Source organism: Pinus tabuliformis, chromosome 2_2, assembly GCF_031772625.1.
Source record: "Pinus tabuliformis cultivar Carrire ecotype Pingquan chromosome 2_2, CPIR1, whole genome shotgun sequence".
Lineage (NCBI taxonomy): Eukaryota > Viridiplantae > Streptophyta > Pinopsida > Pinales > Pinaceae > Pinus > Pinus tabuliformis.
The window spans coordinates 312,492,329-312,510,545 of NC_142300.1; the positions used below are offsets into that span (position 1 = coordinate 312,492,329).

The 18,217-nt window shown below is 39.0% G+C and overlaps 1 protein-coding gene across 1 annotated transcript; it reads right to left on the reverse strand.

Moving 5' to 3' along the window:
* Positions 1 to 332: 332 nt before the first annotated feature.
* Positions 333 to 1,559, reverse strand: LOC149192542 (uncharacterized). Its single transcript, XM_089406975.1, has one exon. The coding sequence runs from the start codon at positions 1,557 to 1,559 to the stop codon at positions 333 to 335; it is 1,227 nt and encodes a 408-aa protein (XP_089263101.1).
* Positions 1,560 to 18,217: the final 16,658 nt, after the last annotated feature.

The following is an 18,217-nucleotide window of genomic DNA, read 5'->3' on the forward strand; positions in this document are numbered from 1 at the left end:
CCTTTGACAAAGCCAGTTTGCTCCGAGGCAATGAGATCTAGCAGGATCGACTTGAGCCTATTAACCATGATAGTTGTAAGGATTTTGTAGACCACATTACAAAGGGAAATGGGCCTGAAACCTTGTGGTTCATCCGAGTAGCCATTCTTCGGGATCAACGCCAGGAAGGTGGCGTTCAAGCCCTAGTGCATGCGCTTGGAGCACCTGGATTCCTCCATAAGATCAAGCAGATCATTCCCTATGAAGCTCCAAGTCGCCTGATAAAATTCAATGGTGAAGCCATCGGGGCCGGGGGCCTTATTTTTAGACATTTTGTTAATTGTTTCATCAAGTTAATCCTTGGAGATTACCCTGAGAAGGGCCAGGTTTTGGTCTCTGGAGACTTTCTTGGGAATATGGTGGTAGATTTTGTCTATGTCCTCACATCTGTTGACATTTGGTTCGGAGAGAATACCTTTGAAGTGCTCCACCAAGAGATGTTCTATTTCATCATGCTGAGTCACTATGTTTCCCTCCTTGTCTTTCAAGGAGAAGATTCTGTTGTGTTGGCGATGGTTCAGCATGGCTTTATGGGAGAATTTGGAGTTTTTGTCTCCTTCTTTGAGACATTGAATCCGGGATTTCTGCTTCCACAGGATTTCCTCCTGTTTTCGCCTTTCCTCCAATTGAGTGATTACTCTGCCTTCCTCCTCTGCCAGATCCTGACTACGACCGTCCGAGATGATTTGCTGCTGGATTCTTTCCATTCTAGACTGGAGTTTGCCTTGCTCCTGTTGGATATTGCCAAATTCTTCCTTGTTCCACTTTTTGATTTTACTTTTGATTTCTTTGAGCCTTCGCTGAAATGAGTGCATTTTGCTACGGCCATCCTTTCCTCTTTTGTTGTCCTGCCACCAGCCTCTTACTTTGTCTAGGAATTCAGGGGTGTAGAGCCAAAAGGACTCGAACCGGAAGGGTCTCTTTTTGTTTTGACTATTTAAGGCTATTTCCAGCTTTACTAGCCAGTGGTCCGACCCTGTTGAGGGTAGGATAGAGGCTTCATAGAAGATATCCAGCCCGATTATGTGCGCTGAAATGAGGAATCTGTCCAGTCTTGAAGCGATTTGTTTGGATCCGCCTCTTCTGTTATTCCATGTGAATTTCTCATTTATGGTTGGGATATCAACCACCCTTAATTCTGTCTGCACTTCTCTGAATCTTTCCATTTCCGGGTCTTCTCTACTTATTCCACCTTTTTTCTCTTCTCGAGAAGCGATTATGTTGAAGTCTCCTACCAGGATCCATCTCTGCTCCTGGTGCAAACTTCGAAGTTTAGTCAGCTGATTGAGGAACAGGTCTTTGTCTGCACAGGTGTAGGGACCATATACAGTCGAGATTACCACCCATTCGCTTTGTCCAATTAGTCTGAATCTCCCAGAGAGGATTCGTGGCATTCCTATCCACCAGTCGGCGAGGACTTCTACTGGGTTCCAGAGAATTTCTATCCCTCCTGCACTTCCTTTGGGATCTATAGTTACATGTTCGTATCTTGGTTTTATTTTATTGAGAATTTCCTCCATTTTCTGGCCTGGGATTTTGGTTTCTTGGAGAAGCATAATCTGAGGTTTTTCTTTTTTGAGTCGTGCTGCCAGATGTCTCTGTTTTCCTTTGCTATTTAAGCCTCTGATATTCCACGATGTCAAAATCATTGGTTAACTTGGGAGAGGGTTTGAAACACCGCTGATAGCGGGACTACTCTTCCAGTATTGACTAGCATTTCTCCCATGAGTTGGATGGAGTCCTTTATGTTTCTTCTTCCTTTCCCCCCCCCCCCCCTTTATTTTGTCCATTCTGATCTGGTCTGCTTTCCTTTTGAGTCTCTTGGTATTCTTCTGTTGAGGCTTTGCCTTTTTCTAGTTTGGTTTTATATTGTTGGAAGGTTTCAGTATACAGCTTCTTTTATTCTTCGAGAATAAACCTCTCATCCAAGTTCTTCCATTCATGCAACAATTTTTTCAATAATTCCTCTTCCTAGCTTAGGTCCTCCCTACTGGTTTCCTGGTTTGTCTCCATCTGTTCAGTTTGTTCATCTATTTCCTTATCTTGTTCTGGTGTCTCGCTCGGGGCTTTCCTTTTAGCTAGGTTTCTTTCACAGCTCTCACTACAGTCTGAGCCTTTATCCTCCTGATTTTCCATGAGTTGGTCTTCCTCTACCTGCAGTATTGCAAAAATGTTTGGTTTCACTACGTCAGGTTGTTTCCCTTTCTTATCTTTCTGGGGGGGTTCCTTGTTGGCTTTCCTTTTGTTTCTCACCTCTTGGAATTCCTCCTTGTCCAGCTCTCTCTCTTTTTTTTAGGGCCCTCTGCTTTCTTCTTCCTCTCTGGTTATCGGACATTACTTTGCTAGCTGGCCATGGGTATGGCACCTTCGACACTTAAATGGGATGTGTTCATAATCTATGTTCTGCTGCCAAATTTATTCATGATATTCAAGCTCTATGGTGTCAGGGATGGGGTTTGCTAGGTTCATGTAGAGACAGATCCTGGCATATGAGGTGTATCTACCTTTCTTTGTAGTTTCCGCTATTTTCACGAAGCTTCCTATTGAGTTTCCTATCCCTTCCAAGATATTCGGGTCCCAGAAGTCTATGGGGAGCCCAAATAAGCGGACCCAGATAGGAGCAGCCAAAAAGGTTTCTTTGTCAGGGTTGTAGCAATCTTCCCAGAAGCGCATGAACAGACCGACATTATAATAAAAATACGGGCCATTTTCAAATACCTTTTCTCTATCTTGCAGGTTAAAGAAGATTACCGTAAAGAAGCCTTTCGCTCCCAGCTTGAGCTTGATGTGGCCTTGGGGCTGCCATTTTTGCTGTATCCACTTGGTGAGGTCTCTTTCTGATGGCCAGACTCTGAAAAACTTGCAGATAAGGGTGTGGTCCCTCATGTAAATTCAATACTTTTCCAGCTTATTCACTGGGATCACATATCCAGGTTTCTCTGCTGTACATAGTAGGCACTTTCCTCTGCGGCCTGTTTGCCAGGTAGCTCCTAGCACCGGGCCCGTGTTCTTCCGTTCCTCTGTCTCCTGGCTACTTTGTTCGTCTCCTACCACCGTATCCTAGTAGGAGGGGATCTCTCCCCTCTTGACATCTTCTATCATACCTTTGTTTCTTTGGCCGCTGTCAGTTGCTGCTTGGATTGGACTGTGACGGTTTTCCACACTTACTTCATGCTTCCCCTAGGTTTTCACTGCCTTGCCGCCATTAGGGTTTGAGTTGTAGAGCTCCCAGCCATGATAGATGGGGACCATTATCATAATATTATTCATGCAAAGGTTTGCAGTTAATTCTCACTTTCACTAGTGAATGCTCAGGATTTTTTGTAGGTGCAATAAAGGTTTTATTTTTATTTTTTAATCCTCATCAAGATTCAAATGTCATGAGTGTTGGGTGTGGTTTTTTACCTATTTTCTGCACATTCTTTCCCCAATTTTTACCTTTCTATCCCCCAGGCCAGTGACTTTATATGACCAAATTCCCTATTTTCTCACATTTTTAACCTATTATATTGTCATGTTACTTTGTTTTATTTTACCAAATAATACGATCCTTTATTCCTTTTTGTGGATAACTAGGAGAGTATTGAAGAAGTATTTTGGGAAGTCCTTCTTTTCAGGTGTTGGCTAGCGAGAACAAAGCTATGAAGCAGACAATTGTTACAGGTTGTTGCTACAAATTAGATGTTGTCAAAGGTTGTTGTTACACTGCGCGCTGATCCACCATCACACCAAAAGTGTTGTTGCTAGTAATGTTGCGTCATCCCGAACCACCATTCACTCATGTTGTTGCATTGAAGCTGGGAAATGTGGATGCTATTCCAGATAACAACTGTCGGTAATAGGGATTGCTTATTTTTGAAGCAACAAGACTCAAGCAGTTGCAATCATAACTGATGGACATTTGTATTTAGCAATGGGTTGTAACTATTGTTATTTTTTATTAGCATGACAATCGTGAGATTCTCATGACTGATCTATTTCTAATTTCGGGTTGTAATAACTATAAAAGACTTGATTTTTCATGTAAAAGGATACAGCATATAGAGAAGCACTGTTACTTTGCTTCTGTAACTCTGAATTTATTTTTAATATCAATCAGCACAACGATGTTGTTACTGTTCTTCCACTGATTCGTTAATCACTTTTGTGTTCTTCTCGTGCCCTGCAAAGGAGGAAGGGCCCTCCTCTTTGGCATGGATTTCAGTGATATAGGTAGTGTACATTCTAGTTTAGTTAATTGATTTATGGTTTCTCCCTATTTCTATACAAATCATGGATTACATTCATTGTTGTTTCCATTGATGTTATGTTGTTACACTGGGTTAATCAACAGAATGGTAGTAACCAACTAGAGTAGATATTAGTTCCTATGTGACGCGTATTTACTTTGATAGCTGCGAGTTGTGATTTAATTCTGTAGAGTGTTTTTATGTCTACACGCATGGTTTGATTAAACAATTTATATCAACGACATGTTTTACAGTTTTATGCATTTTATTATGCTTGGCTGGAGTGTATCGGCATAGACAGTGCGAACTCCATTGAAACAGCAAGACCTACCCTGGGTTGACAATGAATGTTGTAGTCTCAGTCAATTAAGATTGATTAAAACACCACCACATTTTGGCGCCGTTGCCGGGGATGGAAGTTGACGATACAGTTAGCCAAGTTGTTTGTTTGATATAGAGTGTTCCTAGTCCACAGTTGCTGGGCGATAAGATGAGAGTGTGTCTTCAGCTCTTCAGTTGTTGGGTTGTAAGATGAGAGGTAAGAACCTACGCATTTCTCTAACATACCTGGGCAGGCTCACCACTATCGAAGACTGAGACACTTAGAGTGTGATTTGATACACATCGGGTCCATGTGGGCACTTGTAGGAATTACAGAGACACTAAAATCAACCCCACTCTAATAAGCCACAAGAACAACGGGTCATAAAAAGGAAAGGAAGGGTGAAGATTTAGGAAGGAAGAGATTTATCCAGGAACTAATCTCCAAGGCAAAAAAATAATAGTCCAACTCTCAAAGGAATGCAAGGAAAATAGGGCTGTAGAAAGCTGTTACTCCTGCAGTGAAAGCAGAAACCTCTAATTCCTCCATCTCAGGACCGTATCATTATAAAGCTAGCACTCATACCACCAAGACCAAGGATCCGATTCATGAGCAAGAAGGGGAAGCTAGTAGCTAGAATTTGAGAATAGAGGGGCAAGGGGAAATTGAGGGGGAACATTAGACACCTAAGATAGAAAAACACATGTTGGTTTATCAATATCCAGATACAGGTAGTGCGGTGAAACAACTAGCCCCAGGGGTATCTGAGGCACTAACCACATCTATAGGACCATCATAAACACATCTCGAATGACATCTGCTACAACAAGGGTTAGAAGAATTAGTCATGGGGGAAAACAATGATAACAATGCTAAAACAGACGCCACTATCACCACCTTTGAGTTTCCAATTGGGAATATTAGAGGTGAAGCTCCTATGAAAAATATTCCTCTATCATCCTTACCATCCTTTCAAGGGATGACAGTGGAATATCTAGATACATTTCTATTTGAGTTTTATGTCTTATGTAGAAGTTATGATTATACAGCATATGCTCAGAAATTAAAGCTATTTCCTACTACCTTAAAAGGGGCAGCCTTGAGGTGGTTCATGGGATTGCGCTCCACTTATATTTCAACGTGGAATGATATGAAGGAGACGTTATTGTCAAAGTACCAGGACTATTGTAAGACTAGGGACTTAAGGGAAGAGATATTTAGAATGACACAGAAGGAGGATGAAAACCTAGAAGATTATGTGGAACAATTCCACTATAATCTGCAGAGGTCTAAACACAACGATTTAGACCAAGAAATTTTGAAGACTATATACATAAGAGGAATGAGGGATGAATACCTTGACACCTTGAATCTATTGGGAAAAGGGGATATATCGCAAGAACCATTCACTGAAATCGTAAATCTCTTCCTAAGATGCGCTCAAGGATCATCCAAAGGAAGGAGTACAATTCAGGATGCCTATGTTCGCATACAAAATTCTACAAGAAGAGGAGTAACTAGAGTAGAGATTGGGAATTTTTTTGAAAATTTCAAGACCGATATCCTTACTACTCTCTCAGCCCAAATAACAACAACACAGATCAAGAAGACACAAGCAAAAGCTGACACACCCCAAGCCATGTTTTGTCTAACTTTCCAAAAGAAACATCCTTTCAGGGAATGCGAATTGAACAACATCAACCTGTGTAATATTTGCGAGATGGAGCATTCAATAGATCAATGTCTGGAGCTTCCTAGACTAAAGGCAATACTCATAGAGTCAAGCGAAGAGGTGTAGTCCTCTTACTTCAGCGCACCAAGGAGGCCATGGAAACCGTGACCTCCAGGTATGTCTCAAGACTTTTTCTCTTTCAATTCATGGAACAATGCATATAATAACTAGAAATATTCATGGCATTGTTATGCCCCTCCTTCAGTATAGTTTCCTTCACTCTGGAACCAATGGTCTCCATCTCCTCCTGTTCAATATCCTCAACCCCAACCATACCCTTGGAACCAGAATTGGAGAGGAAATGCCCAGAATTCAGCTATGCCTGGACCACCCATGCAACAACAGCTACAATTACCTCCTTTCCAATCTCCTACTCCTCCACCACCTTTGCAACCCCAACTACCTGTGAAACCTAACCCAAACCTAAACAGTAAAGTAGCTCAGGGCACAGAGGCTCCAACGACCTTCCAGACCTACCTTATTACCCCCATGGGGCTTAATGAAATACAATTGCAATCGTAAATAGTAATTAACCCTAGTCACTCCCCTATCATTACAAAGGAGGACTGTGAACCATCCAGCGGAGATGTCGGAGGCTATGAGGCGGCTACTGCACCTACAATAGTTGACATAGAGGAAGTTGTTACATCTATAACAACCAACCCATGAAGAACTATTATGACTGTAACAACTAATTCGGGGAAGGATGATACACCTGTAACAGCAGATTTGACTGTTGTAACATAGAACCCCCCGTATCCTCAGAGATTGGCAAAACCTAGGATGACTTCATAGCCTAAATCTGATTTTCTTAGGGAGTTGCAAAATTTGTATGTACGGATTCCTCTGCTACAAGACCTTAAAGAAGTACCCATCTATGCCAAGATAGTGAGATATTTGTGCATCAAGAAACCTTGGAGGAAGCCTAAAGACCCTGCCATCATACATGTGATGGGAAAGTTATTTGAATTAATGTCTACTCAACCTCTCCTTACTAAGTACAATGATCCAGGAAATCCTACAGTCACTGTCTACATTAATGATCAACCCATAGCCAACATATTGATTGATCTTAGTGCTGCCATTAATGTAATGACAAAGGATCTCTTTATCGTTCTCGAGTTACAGGGACACAGACATACTCCTACTGTGCTTGAATTAGCGGACAAGTCCCGTGTTAAACCCGAGGGGATGCTAGAGGATATAGTGATTACGATATCTTCCTAGAGATATCTAGCTGATTTTCTTATCTTATAGCTCAAATCCAATTTGGGGGGAATCATTTGATCCTAGGGAGACCTTGTCTAGCCACTATAGACGCATTTATAGGCTGCAGGACGGGATCCATGTTGATCTCAGATGGTCAGGCAACACAAAACCTTAATCTTTATCCTCAAAAACCAAATATGGATGTGTACAACCCTTGGTGGGATGAGTTTGAGCCTGAGTTAGATCTTTCCGTAGCACTCCTCACTTTGGGGAAAGCCCATTATTTTAAAAATGAGATAGAATATGATGTCATTAATGATTTTATTAGTAATTCACTTTCTGTTGCTTCTGTTAAAAATGAAAATGAGGGAGAAGAGGTGGAAGATATAGATTTTGAACAAATGAGGACAACTCCAAATATTGCTAGTAGTCCAATTGAGATTGAATCTGGAAACTTTTTGAATGTTAATCCCAACTTGACTGATAGACAAAACCAACGACTATTACAATTGTTACAGAAGTATAAAAAGGCTTTTGCATGGGATTATATGGATATGAAAGGGATCCACCCTAACCTATGCACTCACTGTATTTATTTGAAGGATGGCTGCAAACCATTTAGATAGCCACAGTGCCACATGAACCCTGCACTAAAGGAGGCGGTGAAAGAAGAACTACAAAAACTCCTGAGTGCTAATTTTATTTATCCAATATCTGATAGTCAGTGGGTGTCACCGCTTGTCATAGTCCCTAAAAAGAATGGCAAGTGGAGAGTCTATGTTGATTACATAGAACTCAATAAGGCCACTAAGAAGGACCATTTTCCCTTACCATTTATAGATTAGGTACTCGATACTCTCTCTAGAAATAAATCCTTTTCATTTTTGGATGGATTTAGTGGCTACAATCAGATACAGATTTCCCCGGAAGACCAGGGTAAAACGACCTTTACTTGTCCTTGGAGAACCTACACATACATAGTACTTCCTTTTGGGATCTATAATGCACCAGCAACCTTTCAAAGGGAAAAATTGGGAATTTTCTCTAACTTATTGAATGATTGTCTGGAAATCTTCATGGACGATTTCACACCTTATGGAGATGCTTTTGAAAGAATATTAGTTAATTTGGAAAAAGTATTAGAACGGTGTGTACAGACTAATTTTTCCTTGAGCACTGAGAAATGTCACATGATGATGACTAAAGGGATCGTGGTTGGACACTACATTTTTGCTGACGAAATCAAGGTAGACCCTGCAAAAATAGAGGTAGTTCTAAAAATTCCAACCCCCAAAATGCAAAAAGAGGTATGTAGTTCTTGGGGCATGCAGGGTACTACAGAAGATTTGTATAATTTTTTTCAAAATTGCATCGCCATTATTTTCCTTTCTCATGAAGGATGTTGATTTCTTGTGGTCAGGGAAGTGTGATCAGGCCTTCTTAAAACTAAAATGTTGTGTATCAGCAACTCCGGTCTTGCGAGGACCAAATTGGGAACTTTCATTTCACATAGCTAAGGATGCATCGGGTATTGTTGTAGGTGTTGTTTTGGGTCAACTGGAGGATAAGAAACCTTATGTTATTTACTGCATAAGAAAAAATCTAACCCCAGCTGAGCTCAACTACACAATGACTGAGAAGGAGTTCTTAGAATTCATGCATGCCATCAATAAATTCTGACATTACATCATCGGGTATCAAGTATTTGTACATACGGACCATTTTACCATTCGTTTTTTAATGAATAAGCCAATTACAAATGGTAGGATTACACGCTAGTTATTGTTGTTACAAGAATTTGATATCACTATTGTAGATAAGCCTCGAAAAGAAAACGTAGTAGCTGACTTTATTTCTAGGCTAACTATTGATGACAGTTGCACTCCCACTGAAGATTCTTTCCCTGATGAATATCTCTTTGCTATTTCTACTTACTCACCTTGGTATGAAGATATAGCCAATTATCTTGTTGTAGGGAAGTTTCCACAGTATTTGTCATCCAAGGAGAAAAGAAAAATCATACAACAAAGTGCTACATATACTTGGATAGATGGGAACCTCTACCACACTAGACCAGATTTCTAGATCAGATGTTTTGTTAGAGAAGATGAGGTCTTTGATATCCTTAAAGGCTGTCATGAGGAACCCCGTGGAGGACACTTCGCAGACAAACAGACATGATACAAATTCCTTTCAAGAGGGTATTACTAGATGAAAATATTTCAGGATGCCAATAAGTTTGTGAAGGGATGTGATAGTTGTCAAAGAATGGGCCAACCACTGCATCAGATGAGATGTCGTTACAACCCCAAATAATCTTAGAACCTTTTGAGAAGTGGGCTCTAGATTTTGTAGGACCAATTAATCCTTCATCTTGACAGAGATCCTACATCTTGGTATGCACTGACTATGTCACAAAATGGATTGAGGCGAAGGAACTAACTAGAGCCACATAGAAATCTATCTTAGACTTTTTGTTTGAAGGAATCTTTGTTTGGTTTGGCATACCTAGGGAGATAGTCACATACGGAGGGCCCCATTTCACATCTCATAAGATCCAGGAGTTGGTCGAGAAATATAAAATCCATCATAGAATCACAACACCTTATCATCCACAAGAAAATGGCCAAGTAGAAAGCACTAACAAAGTCATTAAGGGGATCCTTACTAAGACTGTGGCCAGTCATCGAAGAAATTGGGTTGGCAAACTTCCAAAAGTGTTATGGGCATATAGGGCTATAAGGAGGAATACCACTAGATTTTCACCATATGAACTTGTGTATGGTAAGAACCCTTTATTCCCCATTGAATTTGAAATCAAGACACTAAGGACAACATTGCAGGTCAATTTGGATTTGGCTACAACACAAAGGTAGAGATTGAACCAGCTCAATGAATTGGAGGAGAAACGGTTGGCTGCTATCCAACAAAAAAATATTATCCTACAACAGAGAGCTAAGTGGCATGATATATTTATAAAGAAGAATAAGTTCCAGAAAGGAGATTGGGCTCTCTTATATGACTCAAGGTTTAAAGACTTCAAGGGTAAGTTTTGCACCAGATGGCTAGGTACTTATGAGGTAGATGCGACCTTTGACAATGGGACTGTAAATTTGGTGACCATTGACAGTGCGAGGACACCATTACTTGCAAATGTGCAACATCTTTGGTTATATCACAAACCTACCTCAAGGGATTCATTTTTCAACATTTTCACAAATTCGGATCTACAAATTACAGGAACAGGGGAAAGCCCCCCTATGCTGCAAAAATTTTAATTTTTCCAATAAGTGTAACAGCTAAAAATCAACTTCAGTTGGCAGCTATTACACATTCTTTCAAAAAAATAAAATAATAATAAATAAATAATAATAATATGGCTGTGAAAACCTTTCCCAGGCACAGACAAACACTTTTGTAGCAGTTGAAAACCACCTGGTGGCAGCTGTTACACACTCTGTAACAACATTTGTTATTTCAAAGCATATCTTACGATAAGTGTTGTTGCATGATCTTTTCTTTTTTACCTTTTTGTAGAAATTAAAATAATATATATCAGTCGTCTTCGCTGTTACACCTGTAATAACTAATGTCTTTTCAGGAATAAATGAGATATTTTATTGTAATAAGTAGCAGAACATCACCATGATCCTCGTCATCAGAATTAAGTTCCCGCGTCTCGCTGCCCAAGCCTGGTTTGTGAGTCGTGCCGCCTATTACTTCGCCCCATGCCACCCAAGTATGTCATTAAAAAGGTAATATTGAATTCGTTTTATTTTGTAATTGTGGTAACTTAACATGACTATTGATAGCCAAGGACGGCTACCATAATTAAGCTTGGGGGAATGAATCATATGGCGACATGACCATCACATGACTTGTGATCATTAGAAAAATCCAGCAATTAAGGCATGATGACCTCATAGTTATTGTTACTTAATGCTGATCATACCAAAAAGGGTAAGTGTACCATCGATGAGACCCCCCCATGACTCACCATTAAGGAAAAATTCACTGTGCAGTACAAACCATTCGTGCCAAATCCAAATCCAAAATCTTCACCTGCACCACCCTGCCACCCTACCATTTACCACTACTAGAAGTGTCGAACCCCCATTTAGAGTGCTCGGAGAAGAGAAAATAGCAGTGCAGGCTGAAACAAATAGATTATGTGTCGACTACCCTAGAGCACTGAAAGGGAAGGATAAGCAGGTGGAATAGCAATGAATTGCATAAGCAATTGGAGGAGAATCAATATGGCAGAGCCAGGGTCCACAGAAGCCTTGGAAGATTTCCCAAAAGCATGCCAGATTTTCAAGGATGCAGGCTGGTTTGAATTCTTCCAGAGGTTGGAAGGATTAGAGCCCTGGAATTTGCAAAGAATCTGGAGAGAAACCAGACAGAGGTCAGAGGGTTTAAGCTAGAGGTCAAAAAAGAGGTGATTGCTAGAGTAACATGATTGCCAGTGGAAGGGAATAGATGGTTTAATAGGAAGGTCAATGACCCCTCACTTAAAGGGGACTTCCTCAAAAAAGAAGAGTCGCTAGTAAAGAAAGGTAGGGAATTGATAGACTATCACTCCCCCAGCCATGGGCAGATTTTGTCCTCTACCTCATCAAGTACATTACTTGTGAAGGAAGGGAAACAATTGTGTTTAATTATCATTTTCCATTGCTGAACCACCTCAGGCATCAACAGTTGATCAACCTTCCTTATTTCTTGATGGGAAACATTAGACACATGGTCATGACTGTGAAAACAACTACGCATCCATAAGCGTGTGTTACCAACTATGGCCTTATCAAAATCATTGTGTTGGATGCTTTGAGCTGACAGGGCAAGAATTGAGAAGAATTCATGCAGAAAAGGCCCAGGACCACTTGCAGAAGGCAAACCGAAACATCTGAGGAAGCTTTAGAGGTGACAAAGGAGAAACCATAGCCATCAACAGTAAGGGTGAGAAAGGGGCTGGTTGATAAACTAATTGGCGATAGGAGGCTGAAGCAGAGGATAAAGGTTAGTGGGCACCTAGAGTCCCCATCCATGTCAAGGAAGAGCAAAGAAGAAGCAGAGCAGAAGGAGAGGGCCACAAAGGGAAAAATCCTGGGTACTCTATGCGTAGCCTATGCTAAGAAGTTGGTGGTAGTAGGATTCAAAGTCTGTGTAGTAGAAACCACCTTGGGGGAGACTCAAACTGAATTTTGGGAAGCTATTACACAATAACCTATCGAGGATGTTGTTGTTAGACAAGAATTAGCAACCGAGACAGCACAATCCATGGGAAGTGATCTGGTAATGGATACACAGGAGCCCTTGGCTGACACTGTTGTTTCATCAGAACCAACAATGGAGGAGGAAGTCAGCCAAGAGAAGGAAGAGATAGATAATATCCATGAGCCTACGGTCAAAACCGCTGCTACAGAAGATCCAACAATGAAGACCGAAGCCGATCCAGAGAAAAACGATGTACATAAGTCTGTGGATAACACTACTGCTACACAAGAACTAATAGTGAAAATGGAAGCTGGCTAGGAAGATAAAGAAACTGTGACAAAATCCACTAACGAGGCTTTTGTTACACAAGAACCAACAATAGAGGTGGAACAATTTCACCCTAAGGAGGCTACTACACCCTCAATTGATAATGCATGCAGAAGAATGTCGGGTCCTAATGAAGGATGGTGTTATGAAATATTGTTTTTGTTGCAAGAGCTGCAAAAGTGGAAGAAGTTGGCGCTCTCTCTACAGGAGGGAGTGATTTCACTCGAACACATAAAAGCATGATGGATTCCTTGAGAGAAAAATGGCTAAAAAAAGAATCGGAAAGAGAAGAGGAGGCACGAAGGCACAAGGAAGTTATAAAGAAGAAGGATGAACAGTTGTATCAGCTACATAGATAGGTCTCAGACTTGACGTTTGATAAGACCAAACTCCGTGACCTTGCTCTAAACCTACTAGCATGCAGGCGCTCATCCCCATCATACCTTGTGTTCCTATGGGAACGTTACTACTTATTTCAATTAAAGGCAGTTTATGTGAATAGGTCCTATTTTGGTTCTTCAACTCGTACCTTTTTGGAAATTTTTCGCTCCTATGACTTTGATAACCAGAGCTTTTTGTGTGAGTTTTTCTTGCACAATATCATGTGTGAATATGTGAGCATGAAGATGGTGGCGAGAGTCCTCTCCTACATGGGGGACTTGCAGTTGTGGGCCTTCCTTTCATTCATGAGGAATCAGATTGAGTGACACCTGGCCAGGAAAACAATAGAAATCAACAAGGAAAGAACAACATTGTGGGTTAGGGTTGAACCAGGAATGGCTTACAAACTTCAACAAGAGTTTAAACTATTCCTAAGCACTCTAGAAATCAGAGAACAATCGATCATCTATAGAAAAAGAATCGTGAGGATTTGCCTCAACTTGTTTACAAATATGAGGAGCCAAGCACGAGCCGAATGTCTCAAACACATTAAGGCTTGTAGCGCAAAGTTACAGGAAGGGGACCCCTTTGAGTATAGGAACTTCATGGCTGCTATTACACGGGTGTTAGAATATGCTCAGACTGTACAGACACTGGGGGCATTCTAGATTAGCCTTAGGTTCAAATTTCCTTTGATATGGTTTCCATTGAATGAGTATCAACCCGATTACCACTTATGTGACTACGAAGAGGAATATTGGAAACATCAGTTAATGGCCATTCAAGGATTCAAAGTTTCGAGCGATGATATTGCTGGTGCCTATAATTTCACAGATTTGCAATAGGGGTACAATAGAAGGAACTGAGATTCTGCATGGGGACATGCAGTTGCTTCATTCAGGGGGAGATGTTGGGTCTAGTTTTTTGCCTATTTTCTACACATTCTTTCCCCAATTTTGACCTTTCTGTCCCCCAAGCCCATGACTTTATATGACTGAATTCCCTGTTTTCTTATCTTTTTAACCTATTATAATGTCATGTTACTTTTTTTTATTTTACCGAATAAGACGAGGCTTTATTCCTTTTTGTGGCTAACTCGGAGAGTGTTGAAGAAGTATTTTGGAAAGTCCTTCTTTTCAGGTGTTGCTTCGTGAGAACAAATCTATGAAGCAAACAACTGTTATAGGTTGCTGCTATAGATTAGATGTTGTTACAGGTTGCTGTTACATTAGATGTTGTCATAGGTTGTTGTTACACATTGGATGTTGTTACACCACGCGTTGATCCGCTGTCACACCAACAGTGTTGTCGCCAGTAATGTCATTTCATCCCAAACCACCATTCACTCGATGCTGTTGCGCTGAAGCTGGGAAATGTGGGTACTATTCCACATAATAGCTGTCGACAGTAGGGATTGTTTCTTTTTTAAACAACAAGACTCAACTAGTTGCAATCATAACTGATGGACATTTGTATTTAGCAATAGGTTGTAACTACTTTTATTTTTGATCAGCATGAGAATCGTGAGATTCTCATGATTGATTTGTTTCTAATTTCGAGTTGTAATAACTATAAAAGACTTGATTTTTCATGTAAAATGATACGACATATCGAGAAGCACTGTTACTCTGCTTCTGAAATTCTGAATTTATTTTTAATATCAATCAGCATGATGATGTTGTTACTGTTCTTCCACTTATTCGTTAATCACTTTTATGTTCGTCGTGTGCCCTGCTGAGGAGGAAGGCCCTCCTCTTTGGCAGGGATTGCGGTGATATATGTAGTGTACATTCTAGTTTAGTTAATTGTTTTATGGTTTCTCGCTGTTGTTGTACAAATCATGGATTACATTCGTTGTTGTTTCCATTTATATTATGTTGTTACAATGAGTTAATCAACAGAATGGTAGTAACTAGCTGGAGTAGATATTAGTTATTGTGTGGTGCACCTTACTTTGATAGCTGCGAGTTGTGATTTAATTCTGTAGAGTTTTTTTATGTCTACACACATGGTTTAATTCAACAATTTAGATCAGTGACATCTTTTACAATTTTCTTCATTTTCTTATGCTTGGCTAGAGTGTATCGGCACATATAGTGTGAACTCCATTAAAATAGTAAGACCTACCCTGGGTTGACAATGAATGTTGCAGTCTCAGTCAATTAAGATTGATTAAAACACCACTACAATGAGCACGACAAATTTTATTACTTACTACTCATCAATGAGGTTATAATCATGCATCATACATTTCGTGTCAAAACTAGTCTACTGCATATTTTTCTATGTATTTAGAATCATATCTGAGCTTATGCCCAGTAGCATCATACCTCAACATATTTTCCACTTACCACTTCCCAAAAGGCGCAAGTGTTTCAACCTTTAGCTCTAATACCACTTGCAGCATCCCCAAGTAACCTTGTGGAAAAATTGCATAAAGTTAGAATTTTTTTATGGAATTACCAAGATGTAATAATTTGAATTTACTATTCCATAAGCTTTAACTAATTGTAAATAACATCATCATCATTACATAGAGTAAACTTTAGGAATGGAATAGTAAACTACACAACATAACAATCATTGTTGTAGCATATGATTATAAACTTCTTGATGTAATCCTTGCATCACTTTCATGATTCCTTTAACCAAGTAAGTTAATCACATACTTAATAATGTAAATGTTACGTCACGCAAAGAATCAAAATCATAAGAATGGCACAATAATAAATCACATCATTGCACACCGATATATCGTGGAAACCCCACAGGGTGAAAACCATCAAACGTTTAATTTAATCATTAAATGCTCACGAGGGTGTTCACCCCTAACTTAATGGATTGTAAGGGAGCCCATCCCTTAACCATTGTCATAAAATATTACAACAAAATATCATCTTTAACACAACATAGCCAAATAGAATCTATTACAATAATCATGATATCATTTACCCACAATTCCTCAATCACTATGTCTATGCAGCATAGTTGTTCCCATTCGTGGATCATCCTGCAACTGGAATTCCTCAATCTGCATGGATCATTAGTGCTTAATAATGTTAGCACAATCCAAATTTCACATATGTCACAGTATTTTCCTACAACTGGTACTCTTAGCAAACTTCGATATTTGATTAAATCAAATAGTGATTAGACCAATAAGAAATATTTATTAATGATGCTTCAACACCTATTCATGTGTATTCATAAGACATAAACAAAATATCATGGCATGCCCTTTAAACATTACTACACATGCATAAATTAAAGTACTAACTTTCAAAGCATGTCTATAGATAAATACCACATTAACCATTATTCCCCGACCACATTTGTCCACATCCTTTTCCAATGGAAACCCACTACAACTATCTATATTCTTTTTTAGGATACTAGTGCATAAGCTATGATCCTATACATATCATTGTATAACTTTATTAAAAAGGAACTATCCCCTCAAGTTATTTTCTTTGTGCATACTATTATGCTTTCTTTTCCAAAAGAATTAATGCAATATATTTTTTTATTGTGCATGTGTATACATGTTCTTTCCCAAAAACATATTTTCCATAAGATATCTATTCACAATGGCTATTATACATGAAAATACAATATCTATTTCAAATAAATCTAACATAATAATTATAATTTCTTTCGTGCAACTACTTCTTCTCTTCAACATAAAATAGCATGATAGGTTATTCCTCTTGCATGTGAAGCATATATTTCCTTCCAAAGGATGCTAACTAAATATTGCATGGAAAAACATATTTCCTTTCCTAGGGATCAAATACATAACATCCATTCTGTCATGCATGCAAACTAACATTTTATTCTTACTAAATATCTAACCCAATAAATTTACATAATCTTCTCCCAAAAGAAAGCCAATATCATATCTAATTGTCTTATGCGTGCATATGCATACTCTTTTTCCTAAAACAAGGCTAACATTATAAATTTTATGCGATTGCACCTTTCTTTCCTCAAGAAATATAGTACCCAAAACTATTGTTTTCCATGCATGCAAGTGCATATGTTTCTCTAAATAATCTTTCAAAATCCTAGCTTAACGCAATGGAGCATGTGATTACAAGTTCTCTAATAAAATAATGCATGCAAGCTCATGTTTTCTTTTCTCTTCTTTTTTTAAGAGTTCCAACAACAAATATATCTATATATAATTTTCCTTCCATACAAATATATATTTAGTTTCAAAGGAATCTAATACACTAATTATTCTTTTTCCAAAATATAGCTAACTCATTAGCTAGTATGTATGCAATACAATTTTTTTCCTAGCATTTCAAACATTAGATACATATGCAATATTTCCTCAAGAAATATCATGAATAACAAATCCCTTTCAAATAACACAAAAAAATATCATTTATGCAAAGGCTTTATTTGGAAATTTTCTCAAGAAAGTTACTTATCTCTTTCCACACAACTCAAGCTTCCCATCCATGTCAATTCACATATTCATTTACAGTGGGTCAAATATAAAATATATTATTCCTATGCACATAAGCACACATTCGCTTTAGGAGTGAAATGTTTCTATTTATTAATATAATGCATAGGCATCATGACACTATCCCCCATAATATTTTAAATGAAATAACTTAGTTTCTTTGCATTTTCATAAACAATGTTTACATGCATTTCCTTTTGATGGATTTTTTATCTTCTTGTATGTAGGGTTTCATGTGTTCTTTTCAAGAACTCAAATACATGGTAGTTATTTTTCTTGCATGTCAACTA

Excerpts from the sequence above, each read along its gene's own strand:
- LOC149192542 (XM_089406975.1), bottom strand. The coding sequence starts at position 1,559 with ATGGAGGAAATTCTCAATAAAATAAAACCAAGATACGAACATGTAACT.